Source organism: Astatotilapia calliptera, chromosome 6 (genome assembly GCF_964374335.1).
Source record: "Astatotilapia calliptera chromosome 6, fAstCal68.1, whole genome shotgun sequence".
NCBI lineage: Eukaryota > Metazoa > Chordata > Actinopteri > Cichliformes > Cichlidae > Astatotilapia > Astatotilapia calliptera.
In genome coordinates this window covers 17,259,850-17,286,600 of record NC_137427.1, presented here as the reverse complement: position 1 = coordinate 17,286,600, position 26,751 = coordinate 17,259,850, and the positions used below count along the sequence as shown (strand labels likewise).

Sequence of the window (26,751 nt, the reverse complement as noted above, 5' to 3'; positions counted from 1 at the left end):
ATATTATTTTTTAAAGTCATTATTCAACACATTGTTATTGTTAACCCTTTAAAGCCGGTCAGAGCAGCAAGCTCCATTTTGTGTAACTATTTTTAAATCCCGCTAAGCCGCTAAGCTAGCGCAATAAATTTTTTTCCATATGAAACCAGAGGAGTTGTACTTACATCTTATGCCATCAGCTTGTCCTAGGTCACGGTTTCCTTCCACATAAAGCTTTGCAAAAATTGCATAAAAAGCGCTTGCAGGAACAAAAACATAATATTCCAGAAACACGCTTTGCCGATCCGATCAGCTGTTCGTAACACTACCCACATTGAAAAAGACGTCAACGCGAACTATCGCATGTCCGCCATTTCCTGCCCGAAACCGGAAGTGACGTCATTTTCGCGGAAAATGTAGTTTTTTACTTGTAGGCCTTAAAAGCCTATACTGGTGTTTTTATAAGTCATGTTTGACTTTTCTGAATAGTTTCTGGGATGCTTAGAACTCGAATTGCACTGCTGGAAATAGTTTAAGATAAGATAAGATAAGATAACCTTTATTAGTCCCACACGTGGGAAATTTGTTTTGTCACAGCAGGAAGTGGACAGTGCAAAAGTTATGAGGCAAAAATTAGAATACAATAAGAATAAATACAGTACACAACTGTACAGAATAGAATAAAATAAAATACTATATACAGTAGAATAAAATAAAATAAATATACAATAAGATAAAAATAGAATACAAATACAAATACTATATACAACTGAGTAAAAATACAACGATGACAGAAAGGATTATTGCACTTAGTATTATTGCATATGTATGGATGTGTGTGCTTGATCAGTTAAAGTCTTTGTTGTGGAGTCTGACAGCAGTGGGGAGGAAAGACCTGCGAAATCTCTCCGTCCCACACCGTGGGTGCCGCAGTCTCCCACTGAAGGAGCTGCTCAGTGCTGTCACAGTCTGCTGCATGGGGTGGGAGATGTTGTCCATCAGGGATGACAGCTTAGCCGCCGTTCTCCTGTCACTCACCACATCCACTGGGTCCAGAGGGCATCCTAGAACAGAGCTGGCCCTTCGGATCACCCTGTTCAGTCTCTTCCTGTCCCCAGCAGAGATGCTGCCGCCCCAGCAGACCACGCCATAAAAGATAGCAGAAGCCACAACAGAGTCATAGAATTTCTTCAGGAGTGGGCCCTCCACTCCAAACGACCTGAGTCTCCGCAGCAGGTACAGCCTGCTCTGCCCTTTCCTGTAGAGGGCGTCTGAGTTATGAGTCCAGTCCAGTCTATTGTTCAGATGAACACCAAGGTACCTGTAGCTGTCCACAGCCTCAATGTCCATACCTTGGATGTTCAGTGGTTGCAGTGGAGAATGCTTGTGCCTTATTTTGATGCACCTGCTGTTTTCTTTGCAAATTTGCATCATAGGATTGTTTTTTTTGTTTTTCCTGCAGTATATAAAAATTGCTGTATCTCCAAAATAAAACTATGAAGACACTCAAAATAAATTTCCTGTTGTTGTAAACTATTTTTTGCAACTTTTTTGTATTTAAAGATTTGAGGGATAAGCCTCTTAAATTTCTCCAAGTAGAAATATATGTAAAAAAAAAAAAAAAAAGATTTTCAATTTTTTTCTAGTTTATTGCACTTTTTTGCAATTAATGTAGTTACTATGGACTTAATACATACATATTATTAAAATATGGGCCATAACAGTTGTATTGATGTATAGCAACTTGAAATGCTCCCACAAATGGCACTACAGCATGTAAAATAAATAATATAAGCTCTGGCCGACTTGGTTCTATGGTAGGTCTTAAAGGGTTAAATAAATATCATCAAATAATCGTGATCTCAATTTCAGTGAAAATAATCGTGATTATCATTTTTGCCATAATCGAGCAGCCCTAGCGTAACGCCTTTTCAGAAGTATCATCATCTCAGCAGAAACTGAAGTACAGCTATCCATCTTTCTTCTCATATCTTGAGATGGTGTAGTCAGTGCACGTAAAGCCACATAATCTTGCTGTAGGTCTAACTCACATTTTTCTACTGACTTGATCATTTCAGCTAATTCTGCTTTAGAACATTCTTCTTTAAGTTTGGACCTAGTGAGCTGAATTTCTGCCTTAAAGTTTAAATATGTTGACATAAACTTTCTTTCTTTGCTTGTTATCTCTGTCTGTTTAAAATCACGCATTTTTTCTGTTAGTTGCCTTTGACGGTCTGTCCGCCTCACCTCTGCGTCAGGTTTAGATGATGGCTGAGGCAGCCCTATTTTGTGTATTTCAAGGTCTCAATGAATTTCTCCTATGCGTGCTTCAACTTCTTCTCTTTCTGCATCTTCAAGTTCAGTTTCTAATTTCTTTTCTAACTGTGCCTTTTCATCTTCTAAGGCTAGAAGTATTTGCTCAAGGATATGAGTTTCTTGTGTACTCTGCTCCATTACAATGTTTTGAACCAACAACTTAGAACAATAAAAGGAAACTTACCCAGAGTACACTACCTTAAATATCAAACAGCACAGTAATAAACTTTCAATAAATGAACAAATGTACAATATCTACACCATACAATTTTCTTTTTGGCTTTTTCTTAGATCTCTTTATGCCGTTCAAACGTTTCGCTGATGTAAGAACTCACAGTCTACTCTTCCATGTGGGCTGCCGTCTTGGAAGAACGGCGTGCAGGGCTCTGGCTGCTCGCTCCATAACAGGCCACGTTTTTCACTGTAACTGCTCCTGAAGGTTTTTCATGTTCGAAGTAGAATAAAGGGCCATGCTCCAACTGATGTTCAGCCAGTATTTTAATCTTCTTTTCACCAGCAAACACCGTGAAAAACTATGGTGAAATGATCAATGAAAAACACGGATATTACATCAGCAGAACAAAAATTACAACTCAAATAAAACATACACACAAAGTAAATGCACCAACATACCGTGTGCGCCTTTCTACTGAACATTCATGAGCAATTGTAGTCCATATCTTCTATATTTCCACCCTTTACACAGGCCAGCATTCTCTTTCTGGCTCGAGCCTTCAGTCTCTGGTGACACGTGCGCTTAATTGAGCATCACCCCAAAGCATGCGCACTACAAAGCGCCACACTCAGGCCCACCAGTAGGTGGCGACAACACAACATGAATCCAGATTAAACACCAAATTTTGAACATTGCAATCACATAATAATTACATTTCAATGCGACGGCTACAGGAAGAGTTTGGTTTGTGGTTACAGAGAGCAAACGTCTTCTAAAGAGTTCACAGGTTAGAGCACATTTAATGACTTTGAGCCCAAAAAGATCAGCAGGGAAGGAGTTCAGCTTTTGTGTTCGACACCTTTGACAGAAATAACTCTAAAAAGATAGTTTCCTGAGGGAGAAGCTAGCTTATTAGAGGTGTGAGAACATTACATTTGACAAAATCATGTTCTCTGAAATGATAAGCAGCAGGGTTTTTTGTTTTTATAGCCACCTTGTCATTGAGAATACTAACCAGTAGTCACGATGTCATCTGTCAAATGTCCTAATCTGATACGTCCCAGCACACAGACTGGAAATATAAGCACTGGCGATTTGTTGTTTTCTGTACAATCCAGGTTTAATTTTGTGAACAATTTCCTGTTTTTATTGCAAACAGTGGCAAAAACAAAAGAGTTGACACTAAAAGACTTGAAAGGCATTTAATTTTTATGCCATTTCTTCATTTTATGGTGTTAAGCTCCACTGATGGAGCTCTTTTAATATCTCAAAATAACTCATTGTGACAAAAAGATAATTATCAAACAGCAAAAGAAAGGAAATTGACAATTAAAAAATAAAGCACTGTATCCTGTCTCTCCAGCTTCATCACGCTGATCTGCAAACACCCAGACATCTGACAAGCAGGACCATCTCCTTCCCCCGAATGCTGCATTTATTCAAAGCTACTTTGCTTTCGCCAGTCCTCTTCCACTCCCACTATTGTTCCCCTTCATCACTTCAGACCCTGTGATGGCAACAGCACCATACAGATTTTCATGCATCAAGAGCTCTCCCTTGATAAACGCTGGCATGACTGGATAATGTGGTCTGTATCCCTGGTTTGCCCCAATCCCCATCTTTCTGTCACATGGAATTGCATAATGCATGAAGGTTTTTTCCCAAGCTTTAACAGACAGCAGAAAACAAACTTGGAATAGAGCCTCTTGTTTCTTCTTTCCTTCTTTTTTGGCTGCCCTAACACTTCTTTTTCATTTTCTTTTCTTTCATTTCGCCATTTCTCTGCCTCGATGTTGTAGTTTGTATTTGCTGCGTTTTGAACTCGTTCTGTCTCTGCGTCTCTCCTCTCAAAGAGCGCCCTCGCTGTGCCTTCTCACACAGTTTGAGAGGCTTATATTTAGCAGCATTAGAACGGAGCTCTCAAGGGCAAAGGTATTTAGCATTATGCCTCTGACCCACATAAAAAAGGTGGAGAAATAAACCTCTGCATTCAAAACTTCATTCATTTGCCGCACCCTTGTGTGTGAGTGTGAGTGTGCGTGTGTGTGTGTCCACGTGCTGTGAAAGCTCACACCAAGCCTGCAATTACCACTGGGTGGATTGCAGTGTGATATCAACATGTGCACATAAGGTCTCCATTCACTCAAATACACTCAAATACACACACACACATGCACGTAATTAGCAAATGGTTCAAATAGCACTTCACCTTGCTCTTTCAGCTTTGAGTGATGATTAAAATGAGTGCTGAAATGTCACCTGTAATGCATTTGCTACATGTATTGCACACGCGGGATGCTACATGCTCTGCACTGAATACTGTGTCTGTAAAAACAGAATTATCTGCAGTTGTGGAAAGTCATAGAGATCGCCTGAGGCTACTCTGACTAGTACTTAGATCCGAGCACTACTGTGTGCGCACACACACACACGCCGTTTTCTATCTTCACGCACAAAAATGATTTTCAGTGGCCGCGGAGGAGATGTGTGCCGTCATCCTCCCACACACTTACCTTCACTGATGCACTGAAACCTACAGCATTTTTGCCAAGTACCACACAAGTGCCTTTATTTCACTCACCCTCTCACTTCCTCTCTGTGTGTCCCTTTAGCATTGTGCAGCATTCACGTACTGCACACACTCACACACAATCTGGTGTGTGTGCTATTCAGTTCTTACAGGTTGTTTGAGATTAACAAGATTTGCACTGCTTTTCAGCACAGTCAGCTTCAGAACAGACTTTTGGGTCAGAGAGATGGAGTGGACTCTGTTTTAACCAGTGCAAATCAAATTTTCACCAAGGCTAATGTGTGCTACTAGCTATTGCTTACCATTTTTTCTAACAAAAATATGTGAAGGACTTGATGGAAAAACAAATGGAAAATAAATAATTATATTATGAAAAAAAAAACCCTCATGGAGCTTTTGATTGTAGTCCAGTGCCTTAGTCATTCAATCACCCTTGCTTGGGTGCGATTGCAGAAAACCATAATGGAAGCCAAAATTTATTCCAGGGTGAAAAAACAAGCTTAAATAAACAGATAAAAAGAAAAAGCAAGGCTTAATTTTAAAAAAAGTAAATGGATCCTGAAACTGAAATGCACCCAAAAAAACAAATTCATGGTCCCACACCAGTGCAGAGGTCTGACAGATGTGTTGAATAGACCTGCTTAATCTTAAAACAGCCGAAAACTTGAAATATTTTATTTGTCTTAATTCCTCGCAGCATAGTCTGAACAAAGCGCTGGAGACATTCCTCAGAGACTTTGGTTCATAATGACACAATAGCATCACACAGTTGCAGAGCTGAGGCCAGTGAACTCGCTGTCGTGTTCAAGAAATCAGTTTGAGATGATGTGAACTTTGTGACATGCTGTGTAATCCTGCTGGTTAACATGGCAGTTACTGTTGCCTTTCTATCAGCTCAAATTAATCTGGCCATTCACCTCTCATAGCAACATGGCATTTTCACTCATAGAACTTTTTTTCAGACCATTCCCCATAAACCTCAAGAAATATTTGTTTGGGAAAATCCCAGTAGATCATCAATTTCTGAAATATTCAGACCAACCAGTCTGGCACCAATAACCATCACCCGCTTGTAGTCGCCCTTTTCCCCCCAGTTCTGATGCTCTATTTGAACTTCAGCAGGTCGTCTCGACCATGTCCACACGTCTAAATGCATTGAGTTTCTACTATATGATTGGCTGATTAGGTAACAGTCAGTTGAAGAGGTGTACCTAATAAAGTACTGGGTGAGTGTATGTTGCTCCAGTAGATCAGTAGAAAAGAACATAGCCATTTCCAGGAACGTGTACTGAAGGGTAGGAAACACATTCTGTAAAATGTTAATGGTGAGATGAATTATATAATGTTCAGCATATTGCCAGTAAGAGGAGATTTAAATGAAATTTGAATTCCTGAGTCATGCCTCTGACACTGTCTGACCTCACATATCTGTGTAGATGAAGACAAATGTATTCCGCTGAGCAGGTCCTCACTTCACTTCAGCTGAGTTGTTTAGTTAAAGTGCATTATATTAAGCATGTAGCACTTAGAAATGTGATGTGCACATCATTTCAGAACTTTATATCACTTTGAATGGTGATGTCCTCGTCTGAACAGAATTTGGCTTTATATGTGATACAAAATACAATACAATATATATAAAACATCACTTTTTAATTTGTAAAAGATATGTAAGGTATGACTTTACTAATCGTATAGAAAATATCTTTTAATGCTCATTAACTTATTTAGCATAGCTCTGCAACCTCGCCTGAAATCCATTATTACATAATTGCCATCCTTACATATCAATGCATATGCTTTCCTGAAAACAAAGACATACCAAAGAGCTTTGCACTTTGCCATCACATTCTTGAGAGAGCCTTTTCACGCACGTTGATGCATCTCATGATGTTTTCTTTCTCTCTTTTCTTTCTCTTTCTTATCTCCTCATTATGCAGATAATTGAAGAAGTTATGCAACACAAGTGGCATAATTTTTGGATTAGAAAGTAGGATGAAAACTCTGAATCTAAGAAGACTAATGCATTTCTTTGTTACATTACAGACATATTTAATCTCATTACAGTAGTGCACTATTTTGTTTTGCTGCTTAAATGCTGTGTCAGCCAGAGGAGCACCTGCCCTGAGTGTCAGTGCAACACATGCCTATCTTACAGAGAACTAAACTAAACACATTCCTGCATGTGACAGATTCATTGAAAGGTTGTGCAAAGTTATGCAAAGACATTTCTAGGGGCACTCAAATTTCACTGTTTATCAAAGGGAGTATCTCTCGTCTCACAAAAATTGCAGTAAAATGTCTTCAGTGGCTCTGGAAGGGGGGTTGTGTAGTCAGAAAATTTAAATCTGGGGCTTTCACTTGGGTTATTCTAATAAATAAATGGACTCTAATGGAACAAAAAAACCTTCCTATATTCATTATAGAAAGTGTAGGTGTCAGCATTTCTGGAGATTCAGTCACACTAAGGGCTAGATGTCAGAACATCTCAGTCCTCATTTAATGGAGAGACTAAACGTAAATCTCCAGAGTTCTGTTATAAATATTTTAACTTGGGCAAGACAATGCAGCAAGTGTACGTGAAAAGAGAGAGCAGCAAAAAAGAAGAGGGGTTAAAGGGAAAAAAGAAAAATCTGCACAATTTCTGGTGAATTTGAAAATAATCTTGAGCTATCAAAGATAGAATCCGCACACACGAGATATGGATACTTTGTTAAAACAAGTGTTTGCACGGTCACTTGAAAGAGCTAGAGTTGTGTTTGTAGCTAAAAGTCTGAGTGAAATTTGAGGGAAAAGTTTGCAAAATGTCTGCCTTTTTCATTGTTACTAAAGAAAGACTTGTGGGATGGAGCGTTATCTTCCAGAAAAAGAGAACACAGATGCTCTGACTTTTAAAAAAGCCGCTTCCCTTCTCCAGGCAAAATCACACCACTCTGCTCCCACTCTGTACCCCGACGCTTGGAGCCTGCAAGCATTAGAGCACACGCTAGGCTCCACCTGTGCATCTGTGATATGCATGTCAACTTTGGATGATTCCTAAACTGGTGGTAAAGTCTCACACAACCTAAATATCAGTTACACACAATAATGTGCAAGTGATGCATAAGTAAAACAGGCCAACTAATGATATATGTAAGTTTATAAAGTATGTGTGGAGGATTTTTTTTTATGTGTGCACTGCCCTAATATGTGTTTCCGAGGCAGACATGTCCTACTGCCAATTAATTGTAGGGCATCAAAGAAGTAGTCCCTAAGAGACAGAAGTCATGGATGCACAGCTTTGATGAGGATGTGAATGTTTCATTATTAATGATATTCAAATCTACTGATGAGAAACTGTGCATGCTGTGATTAACTTGGGGTAATTACATGAATTATAGCCACTATAAACTGATTGAGTGCCAATGAAAATTGATAAATTCCTAAAGATAAGTACTAAAAGAAAGCACTTTAACACTGATTGGTCTGATCTGCTGTATTATGACTGACAGTATTCAATTCTACTCAGCTACTGAAGATGCTTCTATATGCATATTGAAGTAACAGGTGAAAATAATGAAACTGTGCCTTGCAGACCTAAATAAGTCAGACCACTCAGAGGTGATGTTTTATTCTGTTTTAATGCAATGTGGAAATAAGGACAGACTTTCTGCACACTGTAGCTATCTCTGACTGCTCTGTGGAGGACAAATATAGTGCCCGTTGCCATGGTTATTACAGAGAACGCAACCACACAAACAGAGCTGCGAGTCCACGAGGATGCACACCTACGCATCGCTACCCTGTTTTAATCCATAAACACCACGTGTAGATGAGGAGGTACTGTCCATGTGCATGTGCGTGTTTATTTCACATGCTGTGGGTCAATGTTGTGTGCATGACTGTCACGTATATTCATGTAAGATATGTGTGCATGTGTGCAGGATGATCACATGTGGAAGTATCTTTTTTTTAATTTAAGTTGAAAACAGACTCACCGTCACAGTGGGTATGGCGGTGACGAGAGAGTAGACGAGGACAGGTGGAGCCTTGCTGTTTTCTTCTGGTCCTGGGTACGGCTTGGAGTAAGCTTTGTCAAAGCAGAAGAAGCCCTGGATGTGCACGGGGAACGTGTCTGTGTACTCAAAGTAGTACGCCAACAGAACGGTCCCTGCCATGATGACCAGCTGAAAATAAAACATATTGGTTCCAGCTTTAGGATTAGATCCACAGGAGAGTGTAGGAGTTGGGAAAGAGAAGACAGCCGTAAAGAAGAGAAGTGGAAAATACTGTTGCGGGTTTTTTTTTTTTTTTTAAAGAAAAGGGGGAAAAAAGAAGAGATTTTTCCTCCACAGAGCAAAATGATGGATGCTTCCGTTATGTGTAAAATGAATCAAGTGTGCATGGAGAGATAGCGAGGGAGGAGGATGACAGGGAGGGAGGAAAGGAGGGAGAGTGAGGGAGGGAGGTAAAGATAGAGACGGAGGGAGGCAAATAAGGAGAAAGACAGATAGAGAGAAGAATGAGAGCAATGAGGGAGACAGAGTGTGAGAGAGAGAGATCCCTTCAGCTGTGTCAGTATGCTGAGTGGGAGGGTAAAGAAACAAATGGAGAGCGATCAAAGAAAAAAAAAGCTGTATGGAGGAACAGAAGAAGAGCTGAAGAAGGGCAGGAGAGAGAGTGGAGGGTGAGACACAGAGAGGTGAAAAAGAGCAGAATAGTGAGGAAGGAGCAGGCAACAGGGAAAGGAAGAACCCGGGCAAGAGCAGAGAGTATGAGAACAAGCAGAATCAGGGTACATGAGTCTGCATAACTTTGTGCTACTCTGACATTTATAAAATATCAGATTTATGCAAAGCAGGAGCTGTGAAGCATAAAATATGACCTTCATTGCTGTTAAAACATAAATAATAAATAAGCATTTCAAAGCAGATTGTATGTATGTGAGGGAGAGGACAGGAAGAGGTGATGATAAACATAGAACACATCAAAAAATGTGAGATATTCTCCCAAGATGAGACAGATGCACAAGTTCTAATTATTCATTTATACTCCAGTAAACAGCACACAGACGCTCTTTGCAGGAAAAAAAAAGTGACTGCAGTGCGAGCTCCTGTAAATTTGCAACTGAAAACTGGAGGTTTGTGCAATATTAGCTTGCCCTCGCAGATCGGCCCGAAACAAAAAAAACTGCAAATGAAAAAGGAAAATGTGAGTTTAAATATAGAGAGCTGCTGATTAGTTTCCTCTTAAGCTGCAGCCTAAATGCTTGCTAGATGGACTTGCATTGTATGCGAAGGACAAATTTATCAGCAGCAAAACATGAGGAGCCTCTGCTGGCAGGCTGAGCTGGTTTGCAGCTTCAGGGACAGTGAGACAAGGAGCAAATTGTAGCGGTTTTTGTGGCTGTCACTAACAATTTCTTATTTTACTTGAAGAAAGTTTTACTACTTAGCATTTGCACATTAACAAAATATAAATGAACAAATTAATCATGTGATGAGATCCTTGGTTTTCAACCACAACAACAGAGTACTACATCATAAGTCAAAGCAGATCTTAAGAAAGGACCCCAGCTGAGAGTTAATAATTATTACAGCTTATTAATGATTTCCTAGGTTTGTTTGTTTTTGATTATGTGCTGGACTTCAGAGTTTTCCGGTTGGTTACATTTCAGTTATGCTGCCTCATCTATGTCTTGTTAAGTCTCTATGTGTGCTTGGTGTTTAGTTACTTCCTGTTTTTTTTTTGTCTGTTTGGTTTTGTGGGACGTTATCACTTTTTCTTCCCCTTGTGTTTTTTTTTTCTATTCAATTAACCCATGTCTTGTTTCCCCCCGCTGTGTCCTCTACCCCTGTTACCTTGTCTGTATTTGTTTTGGGGTAGGAGTAGTTTTAATGTTTTATTCTGTGTTTTTTAGTGGTTTAGTTTATACCATGTTTTTTGTATACATTTTGCATGCATGCTTTTATTCTGAAGTTTTTCTTTTACTTCCTACCCACACCTTAATCAAAAAAAAATTATCTGCACCTGCTAGTGCTGCATAAAAGATGGGAGGTGAGGGCAGTCAGACAGAGGTGGCACAGAGCATATGCAGAGGTGGCACAAGCATGAAGATGGCAGAGCTTCACAAGAGCAACAGGATGGATTGGCCAGATGGATGCCAATGAGATTGGCCCTGGAATTGTCTGTGGAACTGGTGCTGGATGTAGTGAAGGAGTTGGAACCAGTAAGAAGGCCTTTCCCAGTGTGATACGACTGGTGAAGAGTGACTTCTGTGATGTTTGGTGCTAGAGCATGTGTTTCAAGACTTCTGCATGTCGTCTGTATAAAAGGGACATCTAGCTCGCCGTTAGTTTTTCCATTTTTTGAAATGCTCTACTCTTGTGTTATTGTAAATAAATGACGTTAACCGCTACGCTTGAGTTTTGTACTCCTTGGCTAACACTGCCCTCATATTTTTAGCTGCTCTCCACCTGATGGAAAAGGACCTCCCCTCATTACATATTTAAGCTTTCAGTTTTCCCATGTTCCTTGTTGTGTCGAACTGGTGAGTTTCACTGTGTTTCTTCATTACATCTCTGTTTGGATTACTGGACTTTTCTCTTTTCTCGCAGCATAAAACATGTTACAAAGCTCAGTTTTCTAGCTTACCATGAGATCTACTACCAGAGGTTTTAAATGCACGTAAGTGATCAAAGTTGGTGTGCTTAAAAGAAAAATGGCACGCCTTCTTTCATTCATCTATCAGGTGGTGTTAATGAACAAAATGGGGTCTGGGTACATTCTTACGCAATACCTCATGTTGCCGTAAAAGTAAACTGCTGAACTGCTGTCATATTAGTGATATCAATAGTGTAGGTTTAAAAGAAAATCAGGCAGGAAGCCCAAATCTCAAATATATTTATTGATTATGGAGATAGTCCATAATAAATGGGGTTTTATGGAGCTCCAGTAAATGTAGTCTTCCCTGAAGTTGAAATGCAGCCAAATTTGGTGCAATGGGATTACTAAGTGAACAGGCTCTCTGCCATTTCAAGAAAAGCAGTTTTATTAAAACTTATACTTCATGTAGTTCATATATATTTCATCTTCACGATCCTTGCAACTCAGAGAAAAGGAGAAACTCACATTAAGTGTGACTTTCACACAAGTGTAACATGTAGACAGGATGCTGTGGTGGACAGATGGGTTGACAAAATACTGGATTTTACACAAAGTCCTTTATTTTTACTTTCTGATTCACTTATTTAGTTTTACTTCACATAAACATAAACCCTAAAAGCTACTACTCACTGCATTTCAGTGAAGCATCATGAAATCCTCAACAAAGTTGGAAGTGCAACGTGCTTCACTGTGTATATAACCCCATGCATTGTGCCATAGACACTGATGGGCACCTTGCACATGTCTTTGAGAAGTTAGTCGCTTGTAAATGTGCTGGCTGTAGCAACATCTTGGAGACCAGTTAATGAGTGCTGTGGATTCCCGCAGTCTCAGCTGACTGTTGAGCAAACTCGCTGTTGTGTAAAGACTTCAGGGAGTCACCTGGCAAGGCAAACATGCCATCTACAAAACTCTTGCTTTAACTTCCTGCATATAATGTAACTTCAACTACACACAGAGCAAAAGATGCTTAACATGTTGAGTGCTTTTAACCGAAAGCTTCTAAAATGCTATTTCAGTTTATGCGACAATGTCAAGCAGACTTGCATTTATTCATTTGAAATGAAGAGATGTGCTGAAGGAGCTTCATCTTCTTTTACAGCACCAAAAGAGAAAGGTTTCACAGTGGCAGATGGCTGGAAAAGTGACATAACACTGAGAAACGTCCTCCAACACGTTTATGCTCTTCAGAAAACAGAGAGCCCACACGGATTAATGCTATGGGAAGGGGAGGCTTGTTATGTCTTAGATACTATTCTGCTTTATTACACAGAAAGGAGCACTGAAGATGGGATGGAGAGGGTGACCTAATTTAAACATTCATTACACACCCAGCTCTGCTGTCTGATCTGCAAGTCTACACGTTTCTCTTCAGTGTTTTTGTAAACAGTTATTGAATTTCAATGAATGGATTCCCTTCATGAGCAACAAGATCAAATAATTGATCTGTTCCTGTTGGCAATATGCAGACGTAATCTACATAACTCTGTTTATGGGAGACGTTTCACTGAGGGTCCCAAATGAAGAGAGCATCATCACGTAGGCCATTCGAGCGAAATCTTTAAAAAACACACACAGCCTGTAGTTTATATATAGACCAATAATATCAAGCAACTTATTCCTCCATGGTTTTTTCGTTTCCCTTTACATGAGCTTTGTGTGTGTGTGTTTGTGTTTCAGTATGTGGGTGTGTTTCCGTGAGTGTCTGTGGGCATGTGGGTGCATTCCCATGTCTGAGCAGGAACTCTGACACAGATACGCTGTGTTGAACATTTCTTTCCATCATCCATTTCTCTCTTCTGCCCGAGCAACAGAAGGCTTGAGGCAGGGAGGTGTAGATAGTGGGAGAAAGAGAGCGAGGGAGGTCTGCGAACAACCATCAAAGTTTAAAAAACGTTTGAAAACAACCGCAGAAAACCTCCCTGGGAGATTACGCGTCATTTTGGTATCTACTTTTGCTCTACGCAACCGTCAGTGTTTGTGTACTATATGTCCCATCAGACTTATACATCGTGTACTATAAGAATTAAGCATCATGTTTGCTTGTAGTCAGAACATTCAAATGGGGGGTAATTTTCACGAGAAAGTCAAAGTAGATCATTGCAAGCCTTACGGGATTTCAACACTTCAACGGCTCTGGACCTACCTATCCCCTTACTTTCCTGGCTTTGTGTGTGTGTGTGTGTGTGTGTGTGTGTGTGTGTGTGTGTGTGTGTGTGTGTGTGTGTGTGTGTGTGTATGAAGGGGGTATATCAAGGTGTTCACAAGCCAGTCTCTCCAGTGTCCTTGGTCCTGAATATGACTGAAGCCTGAAGCATCTCACCTAGGGGGCATGATGTAAGGGGGGTTTGAAGCCCAAGTAATCCCAGCAGCTATACTGTCTAAGGCAACTTGCCCCTGGTAAGATTTCCCAAAACAAAATGTATTCTGATTGAGAGGCCAGACTAAGTGCAATTCAAAATGATACCTAATACCCACCCAGGGTATTAGGGAGGAGCTCACTCACGACCACCAGGTGTCCAAACCTTAGTCCATGGGGCCCTTTAAGGACTAAGCCAGAGCAACCTGCATAGGCCCATCCTCCTCTGGGCCATTCAGCAGCAAGAGCAGCCAAAGAGGTCGTGTGCTTTGTGGACTGGGTTGGGGTCAAAAGCTCTTGGTCTCTGCTAAACCACTCCCCAGTTTCTAAAACTGGCTAAAAGTTCTGCATTTGGACAGATTGAAATTCTTGAGTAATTAAAGTTCGTTAACTTGGTAAAAACAGGAAATATACATAGTATTCCTACTGATTACAAATTCAGAGGTGATATATAACATTTAATCCATCTTTATTACACACAAACAAGAAACCAAATCCCTGCATATTCCGCAGGCACTGCCAGTTTGCCGTAATATCTGTAAAGGTCAAAGCAACTTCAAGTTGATGGTTTCTAATAAGCATCGAGGAACATCCTGCACAAGTCACCTTGGAATATTAATTTGCATAAAATTATTTCTAAAGCATCATGAACAGCACTGATGAATTAAAGTTGGTAGTAAGGGTGGTAATGAAGGGCTATGGCAAGCCAAATGTCATTCTGTCACAAGTCATCTTCACACATGCCTTTTAACCAGGATACTGCCGTTGTAAATTCATTAACATCTTTGCTACAATAGTAACCAGTAGAAGTGCTTAAATTTTGATTTTTTACACAGTAAGTCTTCCTTGCAGCCACTGAAAATAAATGTCTTCTTTATTGCCCCAATACGTCGCGACTCTGGCACCCTTTGAATCCAGTCGGTCCACCTGTTTGTCCCACTTAAAGGAGTGCTCACCAGATGGTCCACACCTTCCCCTTTCAATTCTGTCCTCATTTTTGTTCAGGGTGTACACACATAAGACCTCCGCCTAATTCTCACATACAAAATAAAACAAAATGTTTTATTTCTTTTTTTTACAATTTTTAAAGTAGCATACTTAAATTTTTTGTTAAAATGTATCTTGCACTAGATTTATATCTGCTACTTGTAAATGTTCAATGTTTCTCTTAGTAATTTATCAGCTCTTTGTTAAATTCTTTAGAGGCTATTTGGGAAACTCGCCTGGAAATAGAAATAAAGCATGGTGAAATTGTAATGAAACACAGACAGAACCAGGCTTAAGAGCTGCATTCACACAAAAGTCCTCCTAATCAAACAATAAAATATGTAATTTTTGCACGCCTTCAAGAACAACAACTATCATGTGGAGGATAAGACAAAAATTCAAATTAATTCACTTTCATTTTAAGAAATGTGACGGTAGAGTGCAGAATGGGTGAGCGACAACAACTCACTGCTGTAAACATGAAATGTCTCCAAAAAACTGCAAATACATGACAACACAAAGCCAGTAATGATAGACCTCAAAGTCCAAAGAGATGCTCAAATGTGTGCCAGCCCCAACCAAGCAGCCAGAGCCTGAATTTTCAACAGGTCACCGAAGCGGAGATGAACAGGCTCGCGGAATTGAAAATAGTACAGTAAATGTTGCCCTTCTCTTTAATATGAGCACTGTTGACACAGCATTTTGAAGTGCTCTTTGTGTTTGCTTTTATCAGGTCTGCTGGTGGCTCAGTAGAACAACACTAAAAGGATGACCTTGTGTATCCTCGTCTTATTTTCAGAGTATTTGTGCACAAGCATTTGTGCGGATATTTAGCAATACGTAAGGTTTAATGTTAATATTATGAATTGCTAAGCAAACCAACATCACTCAGGTGGTAAATAAGAGTGATGCATAAGTAGAATGATTTACTTTCTGAAGGGGATAAAGTAAAGTAATGTGTAAGCACAAAAACCCACAGACTCAAAAACAGTTTCTTCCCCAAAGCCATAACTGACCTGAACTCACACATGCACCGATAACACAGCCCCCCCCCCCCCCAAATTTTTTATTCCCACTTCCTCTATGGACCACCACTGTGCAATACCAATTCTATGTGCAATAACTCAACTGTATATACACAACACTATTTATTACATATTACTTTTTTTTTTAAACGGCTTGCATATTTGTACATTATATGTATATATATATATCTCTTTTTCTCTATGTTAATACTGTCCATATGTATATAGCGCTGCAGAACTGTACCCCCCCCCCAGCATGTTTACACTGAGTAGGAGATGCTCTGTATCTCATCGTACAACTGTATAGTGACAATAAAGGCATTTTATTCTATTCTATTCTATTCTATTCTATTCTATTCTATTCTATTCTAATGATAGTGTGCCAAGAGTAGAGTGACAAGTTGCTGGTTTACTGTGTATTATATATATTCTATAAGAAATGAATCCACATAATCATAGTGTCAAGAGGGCAGAGAAAGTCTGTGGCTATCACATATGTTATCACAAAAAAGGGTCTAAATAAATTTGCTTGTTATCTTCTCTGAATGTGAAAATTAGCAGTTGGTTTTATGCCACAAAGCGTGTTCCTTTCACTGCTCTGTCAGTCTGTTTCAAGAGATGTGAAATTAATCTTTCAAAGACTATAAAGGATAAAACACTAAAGCCTCGAAACATTGAATGCCAGTTCAACGACAGGAAATAAGACAATGGCTTCTGTTCACATATTTTAAAAAAAAATTCAAATATGACGAAACTAAATATTTCATGCATTTTTTAAGTCTTGGTGGACACTGAGGTTTGAAAGGCTTACTGTCATGCAAACACAACTATATGCTTGTAAATCTTTGAAATAAGAACGTACAGCCGTACTGTACTGTACAGTAAATATCATAGCACAGCCAGGAATTGGCATCCCTGTTTATGAATCACATAGATTTGTTATTTCTAGCCTGCTGCTTCAGAATCTGGAACAATGTTGCCAGCAGAAATGATGATGAAAAAAAGGGATTGCACTGTTATGCAATAAAACCCAATTTGATTTAGATACTAAAATCTGTCAGGATAAATTTAGCCATGGGATTAAATCAGATTTGTAAATTGCAAAAGATTCAAGAGCTTGACCTCTTTCCATCTGACCCAGTAAACTGAAATCACTTATCAGACCATGTAATTAAGACTTAATGCTTACACCTCTGCACTTCAAAGGGAGAAAAAGCAAGAAATCAAAGAGACTAATATGGGACTCGTGACAGAAAATGAGGAAAATCTCCTTCCCCTAAAAGCCCTTTAACTGGAAAGGGGGAAATGAAATGTGACAATAATGGTGCATTATGGGTAGGGAAACTAGAGGTGAAAATAGAGTGGGCATCACTAATGTCTCCTGGGGCCAAACTGTGAGTTCGCATATAACTGCTGCATGTCTACCGTCGGCCTGTGTGGAGCAGCCAGATGGCAGAAAAGTCAACTGCTAAAGTCAAACATGTTTACAGGAGGTGAGAATGTGTGGATGGAGGCTGGTGACGAGATGACAGCGTCCTGCTGCAAGAAGACAAATGTCACAGGGCTCAGGATGAACTGGAGGCATGCTGCTGCTTTTTGCTAACAGCAGGTCTGCAGTGTTTTTAAATGAATATACACTCTATACTATAACTGAGTCATAATGAGCACGGGTGAGGCTGGGTAAGCCTACATTTAAGAGATAATTTTCTATATTTAAGTATGGTTTTGCACATTTGAAACTTCATTTATATAAATTAGTTATGTTGTTTTTAATTTTTTTGAGTCATGCGTATTAGTTGCACCTGATGTAAATGTTCTGCAATAAAATCTACTTTGGAAAAGTCTAATTCCTTTGCTTCCAAGGAGCCAGACTTTATTGTAATTTTTTTAATGTGCTCTTAGTTCTCTAGGCTTTCTAACTGAATGCTTTTTCCCCACTAATTTTCAGTCCAGGCTGTAGTTTTTATGTCATTTATCACTGACCCATGAATCATTCAAGCATGAAAAAGCCCCCTAACTGGAAGGATGAAGTAGTATTGGATCTCCAAATAACAGAAAACTTAGCAGCCTGTTGCAAAAACACAGCATTTGTTCCCAATTATTTAAACGAATCTACAAAAAATGCCAAACATAACACAGTTTGACAGGCATATAATAGTATTTTTGCACTAACAAGGTGATTCCCAAATAGCTATTAGCTGCAAACTTGGCAAATCTCAGCACATTGTGCAGTGTGTCCTTGGCAGGCCTAAAAAGCTATCTGCAGCAGATAAACAGCATCTGGAAGTCATGTCCTTAAGAAATAGGAAAAGAAATCCAGCAAAGACCTGACACAGGACCTGAAATATTTATCTCTACTGTTGACTGAAGCCTCATCAGAAATGGTTTTAGTGGAAGGGTGGGCATCCCTTGTTAAGGAAGGGAAGCAGGGAGAAAATGCTGAGGTATGGCAAATTACTCAAGAAAAAAAATCAGCAGTCACAGATCTTTTAAAGCTGAAAATTGTCGTCATCAACATATCCATATATACAGAAGACGGCAGAAGTGAGTGTCTATCTGTAAAACACAGTGGAGGCTCTGTCATAGTTTCTGGCTGCTTCTCAGGCAGTGGTGTTGGAGACGTTAAAAACTGATGAATTATGAATGCAGAAAAGTACAAGCAGATCTTGATCCATCATGCAATATCAGCTGAAAAGCATCTGACTGTCAACAGCTTCATTTGTTAGCATGACAATGATCCAAAACACACAATGAAACACTATCAATCATGGATTGGCCTTCCCAGAGCCCAGACCTCAACATTACTGAAGCAGTGTGATCTTGACAGAGAACAGAACAGCAGCCAACATCCAAAGAAGAGCTTTGAATCACCTCCAAGAAACGTGGAGAATTATTCCTGAAGACTATTTAAAGAAATAAGAAGAAAGCTTTCCCAATAGAGTTAAGGCTGTGTTGGAGAAAAAAGACATCAAATATTTAATTTCAAGCTTGTTAAAACGATACAAAATCTGTTTTTGTCTTATATAAAGTAAGCACCTGTTTCACTAACTTGCTACATACATTTTCTATTTTCCTAGCTTCATATAAATAAATGAGGGGTAGTGCAAGAGTTTTACATCACAATGTATGCTTTTAAAGGGAAAGTTTAACCAATAATCAAATTTACTTACATTTGTCCTCTGACTGCCTCCCTCAGCTGACTGGTAATATTGGCTTCTTTTAACTGGCGGATGCAGACAGATAACTGTTTCTAAATGAAACATATCACGGTACAATTATCATTTAGTTCTATTATATTAAAGAGAAAGCAAACATTTTTGCAGCAGATACCTGCAAAACCAGACAACCCACACCAAAGCAGTCTGTGTGAATGAACATCACAACAGGGCAGAAGAAAAATATGTAAATTTAGTTAATAAGGAAATTATTATCTTGATTCTTTGTTGTGCTGTTCCTTTAATCTTTCATTGAATTGTTAAATACATTAGGTCCTCAATAATACCTCCTTTAACCTCGACCACAGTTATATACATAATATAACTGAATGAACATATTTTAATAATGTCACCAAAAACAAATGATTATGATCTCTGGCACACATTAGCCTGTGAAGGTGTTTCTCATAAAGTGGCTGCAAAATGTTTAACCTTCTTCTTATTATATGTTACTAAACAGCTAAATTTTCTCTTTTTTTTTAATGTGCCAACATTAATCAGCCACAATTAAAAACACATCCACACAAATTAACCTCTAAACCAAAAGCTGGCATCTTCAGCTGAAACGCTTTTTGTATTTGCATGGCTTCAGTTGACTTCAGAGTTACAACACACATCACAGAGCCTCACTGAAAACATTTCACCTAAATTAGAGTGAGACGAGGCAGCAACACCTCTCCTGTTTTCCTGATGAGCCACATGATTACTCGCTCACGTGATCGGAGCCACTAAATATTTTACAGCGGCTGAGATCTCGATCTGTGCGTCTCTATGAGATTCAGCAGATTTCCAGATAAAAAAAAAGCAAAGGTGTTGGGCGCATGCAGCCTCTGGGACAGAAACAGCTCAAGTAGAGCACCAATACGATGCATCGCAGGGACACTGCCCCTTAAAAACATATTTGTTAAATAGATGAGTTTGATTATATGAGATAACAAAGTCAAAAAAAAAAAAACTCACTAAAGGAAATCATAATCAGCATGGATAACAAGCAAATAAATGGCCTTGACTGCCGCCTGGTGTCACTGGGTTGTATTACAACACACTGAGCAAGAGGACTACAAGATGGATTAGATGGAAAACCTTGGTCAAGCCAGAGGGATAGAGCCTTTAAGAGAGCACTGGGAGAAGCAGCAGAGGGTTAGGGTTAGTGGAAGTGGAAGAAGATAAACAGACAGATAAAAGAGATAATGAGACATTAGTACATCACAGAGTGCGGCCGGGCAAAGCCGCTGGGAAATAAAACTAGGAGTGGAAGCGGGGAGGAGGGGAAAACAGGGGAGAGGAGGTGCAAGAGAGTAAATGAGGATATATGAGAGAGTGAAAGAAAGGTAAAATACAAAAAGGGAACAAGGGAAATGAAGAGGATCAAAGCAGGCGTTCAGTTTTTTGTGGCGAGGTGGGGGGGGGGGGGGGGGGGGGCACCCACATGTCCTCCACTCTTTTCCCTGTCTCTCTCTCTCTCTCTCTCTCTCTTTTCTCCCAGTGCTTTTGTTTCTCTTATGGGTTTATTTATCTTAAAATCGCCCCCCCCCCTTCCCCGTCATCTGTCAAAAACATCTTTCCTCAATAATTTTCAAACCCACGCTTTCTGTGTCTCCCCTTCTCGCTGCATTTCCTTTTATGTCTCTCAATCATCCTCACTGTCAAAACATCTTTGTCTCTCTGTGTCCACAGTCTCTCACTGGCTCCCTCACCCCCGTCTCTCTCTTTCTCTCCCCATAGCAAACAAATGCATTTAGAGCTTCCTCGTGCCAGTGGACTACATATCCATGAATAGTGCGTTTAAATGTTCACTGCTACACACCAAAGAACAATCACATAATTCTATGAAATCCCCAGTCCTCAAGCACACATGCCCCCGCATCTTACAAACAGGGAGGAATAAAAGGAAGAGGCTCACTCGCACAAACACGCTGCCAGAATAAAAGCCTACAGTGCAGTTAAAGGTTTTTATGCCAACGCTATCTTGCTTATGAATATACACATGTATTTGCTTTTTTTTTTTTTTAAATAAACAGTTATTTGACATGCATCCCCCTTTTCTATTGTTACTTCAGCCTTTAAAAAAACAGCACTTTTGCAGAATAATTTAAATCTAACTTGATTTTAACGTGTTCTGGAAAAAGTGTGTACAATTTAGAATTTAAGCCGAATCTATTTAGAGCTACATGGATAACCAGCACTGAGAGCCAACCTCTATATCTGACTCCTGTAATTACATGTAACATGAATAGAAGGAAGAGTTTGTAAAGACTATATCTTAGATACAGATTTTATTGAAAGTCTCATTCCAGCATCTTGTTGTTCTATTTCTAAAACAGTTAGCTCTGATGCCGCTGGCCAGATATTCAGCTACTCTACTGATTACCTGCAGATGACAGGGACCTACAGTATATTGTGATATCCATACAGTACAGGATCTCTATCACACACCCCCCCCCCCCCCCCCAATTCCCTTTCTTCCTCCCTCCCTAAAGGGATAAAAGGTGGGAAGCAGCGCAGCTAACAAGTGTTTCAAACATCCACCCAGAATATTGAGAAATCCCAGAGCAGCAGACAGGCGGGCAGGTGCTATTCATGGAGTCAGAGAGATAATGAGGAGAGAACTAGGGAGAGAATGATGTGCCAATGAACTGTTACAGTGTCTTCATGGGAGTATGTGTGTGTCTTGAGGAGGGAGGGGACATAAAAAAAAAATTAATCTGTGCAGGCACTTTTTCATCACCCAAAAATTACCAGGAAACTATGACGCTCTAGTGTAAAGGTAATGTGCTCAGAGATGTTATGAAACTGAATTAATTTTTTTCTTATCTTTCCTTTGTGGCATGAGGAAATGTTGATTGTGAATAAATGGATCATAACAAAGTTAAAAAGAAGTTAATGGCAATCATTAGCACTATTACAAAACGACTTACGGGGATGTACAGTACTTTAGCAATAACGTTTAATCTACCGGAGCGTTTTAATTTAAGTAAAGCTGGACTGAAAGCACATATGAAAAGGAACACTAATGGAAAAGGTAATGGGGACCCTCTATGCTCTTTTTAATTTCTGTCATATATAAACTGACAGCAATAGATGAGATGGCCATCTCAAGCACACAGCTCTGACTCGTAAACCAACCAATCAGAAGAAAACTGGGTTATTCTACAGTCATAAGGAAAACTGTGGTTGGACCAAAAGAATTGTGACTTGTGATCTGGCGATATTGTTACCTTTGAAATGCGGTCTTCAAAGCAGCTTTGGTGATGACAGCGATAACACAGAGACAGTCTGATGTCAGTTTACAATTAAATGGGTCAAGGTGGCAATTACTTGCAATCTGTTTTTAAAATACAGTGAATAACTATGAGAAATGGTTGAAAATTGCAAATTTGTTGCTGTCTGTTCCAAATCTGTTTCCGTCTACATACACAAAGAGATTCAGACAGAACCTCATATAGCTGAAAACTTCAGAAATTCCTCCACAAATAGTTTAACTGCAAAATGACATAGGCGAACGACATGGTTTGACATAGGAGCAAAACCAGTGGGCAACAAATTGAGTCAGGTCCCCTTTTACGCAGATGCCTGTCACAGATGATTTGCACTCAGTGGTGCAGACTGGATTAGGTCAGTTGCAAAGGCTGGGCAATCTGTCTGCATTTATAAATTAGAAGGCAATTATTTGCCAACCTTTGCCAATCTAAGAGGGACTGATCAACCAATCGTTGATGGAGACCTTAAAAGACGAGAAGCTAAAGTGGCTTGTTTCAGGCAAGACTTCAGTACAGGTTAAACAGGGATTGTTTTGAACTGGGAATCATGCAAAGCTGCTGCAATAGAGCCTAGTCATGTTTATTACTTTGTATCTGAGAAAATATTGTGTTTCTTCTTCCTAGCACAAATGAACCAAAAAGAAATATTTAGAAAAAAGCAAACGATATATCAAGCACGTTGCCTGAAGGTAGAAGATGTACTGAGATGATATCATACCCAGCAGGGACTGTGGATGAAGTGAGCGCATGTAAGGAGAAGGCTTTGGTGGAGGCAAGTGTTGGTCTGATGTATTAGCAACACTGTTTATTATTAAAGCAAACTAGGCTAGGCTAGAGAACTTGTTTTTAAAACCTGAAACGATAAAAAGATGCTAGATTTGTGTCTGTCCTGAATAACATAACATATTAAGAAGCAAACTGATGCCGGGGCTGAATCCAACAAGATGGACAAAACAAAACAGAAGTTTGCTCTGTCTTTGTCAGGATCAGTACTGCCCCCAGAAATTATGGTGATATTTATGCTCTGTGTTTCTAAAAGGGATGAAACCATGTATTTGGAATGTGTTCAGTGTCTCTATTTTTCTGAATACTGAAAATATCAGAAGGAGCAAGTCTTTTTGAGACCAGAGATCTAAATTATGATTAGGCGAGCACTCCACTGTTTTAGCACTGCATTGTAACACTGTCAGAGATGGACAAAGGATCAAAACAGATGCAGCAGATTCAGAGATTTAAATTTTTCATTCTTGTCGCACTCAAACAACAACCGGCTCAGTGACATCACTTCAGACAAGTCATTTCACGCAGCTCCCTCTGAGACACAAAAAGGCTTTGCACAACTTTTTTACATATGCACGAACACTCCCCAATGCATGTAAACAAACCGAAGCGTAAAAACAGCAGTGCTTAACCAACCAAGAGCCTAAATATTAAAACTTTTGTCTTGCTTTGGATGCTAGAAGTGAAAACTGTTTCGCTAGAAAGGAAAAGCAAAGACATCTGTGAATGTTTTGAACTTTCAGTATCAAGGAAATTTGTGACTTGCAAGATATCCTCAGTATGTTTTAGGATTGAGGATGTAAATTATTACAGTTGCATATAAATGCACCTATTTATTAAAACTTCAGAGTTTTAATAAATAGCCTCACTGACCTCTTTAAATTTGACTTTGGATTTGGCAAGATTGTTGTTGCCTAATGGGCGGTGGTTTAATGAGAATGGTCCAAAAAAGAGAAATCAGTTCTCTGGGCACAGATGCTTTGATTATGCCAGAGGAGAATTAGCAGACTCCTTTGAGTTGACAAGAACGCAACGGTAACTTGTTACAAACTCGGCGTCCAGAAGAGAATCAACACAGAATGTCAAACCTCGAAGAAGATGGGCTACAGCAGTGCACCCCAGGGCAGCTGTTGCTACAATGTAGCTTGCCATCACCAGTGTGTGAATGTGTGTGTGAATGGGTGAATGACTGAATGTAGTGTAAAGACAGGCCTAATTATGCAAATCTCATGACCATTGATCAACAACCACTGATCAAAGCCCACTGATCAATGGCCACGAGTATTACTGTATTATGAATATTACTGACTATTAAAAAATTACTAAGCAAACACGTACTGGTGTATGTACAGAAAAGCTCAGCTATGAGAGCTGCAAGCTGACATGAACTAACACCTCAGAGTATCATCAGACAGCATAAGCTGCAGACCTGAAATATTATGTGGTCTGATGCTGAGCAGTCTGTTTATTTTACAGAAGTTGCTATGCCACAGGAGGACGCAGCCAACGAGGCGTGAGGAAGGAGCGAAGAGGAGGAAGCTTAGCGAGCCCGAGCTGGCCGAAAAGTAAAGCTGGAAAGCCCGCGCGCACGCTTCACAAGCTGTGTGCCATGAATTAATAACCACAGCACATTAACAGTTGACAGTAATAATTATCATATTTTACTATTGTTGCAGCTGATACAACACTACTATTTGACGGCTGCAGTGAGAACAGTCAATTTATAGTCACTCCTACTTCGATACTATGTAACTCGACTTCAGTACAGATTTTCACAGTAGGCCCGCCTGGCCTAGATCACACCAAAGAACAGCCCTCCTCCCACCCACCAGTGTCTAAAGCAAGTCAGGAGCCAGTCGTATCAAAATGACTTTTTAAAGAGGATCCTTTGAAGCCGTGCCTCTGTTAGGCCCCAGACCAGCCTCTTGTGTGGCTTCACAGCTGCAGAAGCAGCATGAAGCAAAAACAAAAGAGAGCAGCAAGGACGGAGAGATAGAGCGGCGAAGGAGGACGACTAATCTGCTGTCCATTATGTTGTTTTCATCACATGCAGTTTAAAGGAAAATGGTGTAAACGCTTTCTTGTTTTAACAGGAAAGTGATAGGGCCAGTTCTCACATTTTAATCAAGCAGAGGGAGAGAGAGAGGGAAAAAACAATCACTAAAGGGGGGGCGACACAAGCACGATCACAGGGGAAGAGAAATACAGACAAGCGCGGTGAGATGTGGTAGACAGGCCTTTATAAAAAAAAAAGGAGTGACGAACTGACAGAGACTGACTGAGTAAGAGGAAAAGGGCCATCGCCATAAATAAAATTATAAGGAAGGAATAAAAGAGATAGAGCGGCAGACAGTGATAGATAGACAGTTAGATTGTGCGGGAAATGAGAGAGGGAATCGGCAACACGATCACAAGTGCGGAAGGGAAATAAGACTGGGCGTTTGGATTGAAAAGAAATGGGTAATGAGATGCTAATGTAACAACAAAGGAGAGTGTGCCCTCCGGGGGGAGCTATGCTACAGCAAGCTGCTTTAGTCTGAATGCAGCAGAGGGGGGAATTTAATTTTAAAACGCTCTTTATTAAACTACTGTAATGCACGCAGATTCATTCAGGTGCACATACAGTCATTAAAGTCAGACCAAATCTCCATCTCCAAATCCATCTCTAAGCTGAAAAAAAGAGGGGTCCTCAGAAATGGGGTAATAAGGTGGCAAAAATGGGAAGAAGCGCTCACACCCTGGTACGTAATGCCCTCCTGTCTCCATTCTGATATGAGGTAAGGTTGGGGACAAGGTCTACCGAGGACAAAATCTATCCTGAGGAGGAGCAAATGAACAAAACCAAGAGGAGCGACACAAAGAAATACCAAGAAACGATGGACACTCACGGGAAAACACGGACAGAGTGTTGGTGAAAAATGAGGAGAATAGAGACTTTGTGATAGCAGACTGGCTTTTGAGTGGGAGGAGGAGACGAAGCTTTACAATCAAAGGGGAATAATGGAGAAATCTATGGTACAAACAACGTACGGTAATTACTCAAGGGACCGAGTGCTGAATAGGAGTGATGCAGAGAGGTAAAGAATGACTGGGCAGTACTCAGGAGACCATCAAAGAGAATATAGAAGGAGGTGAAGAGCACCTGTGACAGATTCAAGCCTAGAGATATTACAAACGCACTATGAACAATTTTTTTAAAAAGGTGGAAAATCATTATAACATGTCCTCAAGAGGATCCCGAGAATGAGCGAATGCTAAATCGCAATGAATGAAAAATAAAAGCAAGCTTAAGGCCGCGTGTAAACCTGGAGGGATCGTGAGATATTTGAGCTATAAAGAGATGGAGAGGTAACTGAGGTGTGTGCGTGGAAACAGTGCAGGCTCCGTGTGTTGGCTGAGGCACAAAGAGCAGATAAAAAAAAAGTTATAGTCACATCTCAAGAGGTTGTTGTGTTTTTGAACATATAGAGAGATGAAACA

General features: G+C 39.9%; 1 protein-coding gene and 1 long non-coding RNA gene across 6 annotated transcripts in view; both read right to left on the bottom strand.

Annotated features, from left to right (window-relative positions):
- plppr2b (phospholipid phosphatase related 2b) overlaps positions 1–26,751 on the bottom strand; it is a 68,060-nt gene that overhangs the window by 31,617 nt on the left and 9,692 nt on the right. For all 5 annotated transcript variants that reach the window (XM_080302837.1, XM_026170634.2, XM_026170628.2 and 2 more), the window contains one exon: positions 8,978–9,166. In XM_080302837.1, coding sequence (XP_080158963.1) covers positions 8,978–9,166 — 189 coding nt within the window. The remainder of the gene's footprint in view (positions 1–8,977; positions 9,167–26,751) is intronic.
- On the bottom strand, positions 518–6,143 carry LOC145429431 (uncharacterized). The gene is made up of 2 exons (XR_013909658.1): positions 2,929–6,143; positions 518–2,828 (listed from the first exon to the last, which is right to left on the bottom strand). It is a non-coding gene; the product is annotated as an uncharacterized LOC145429431 (long non-coding RNA).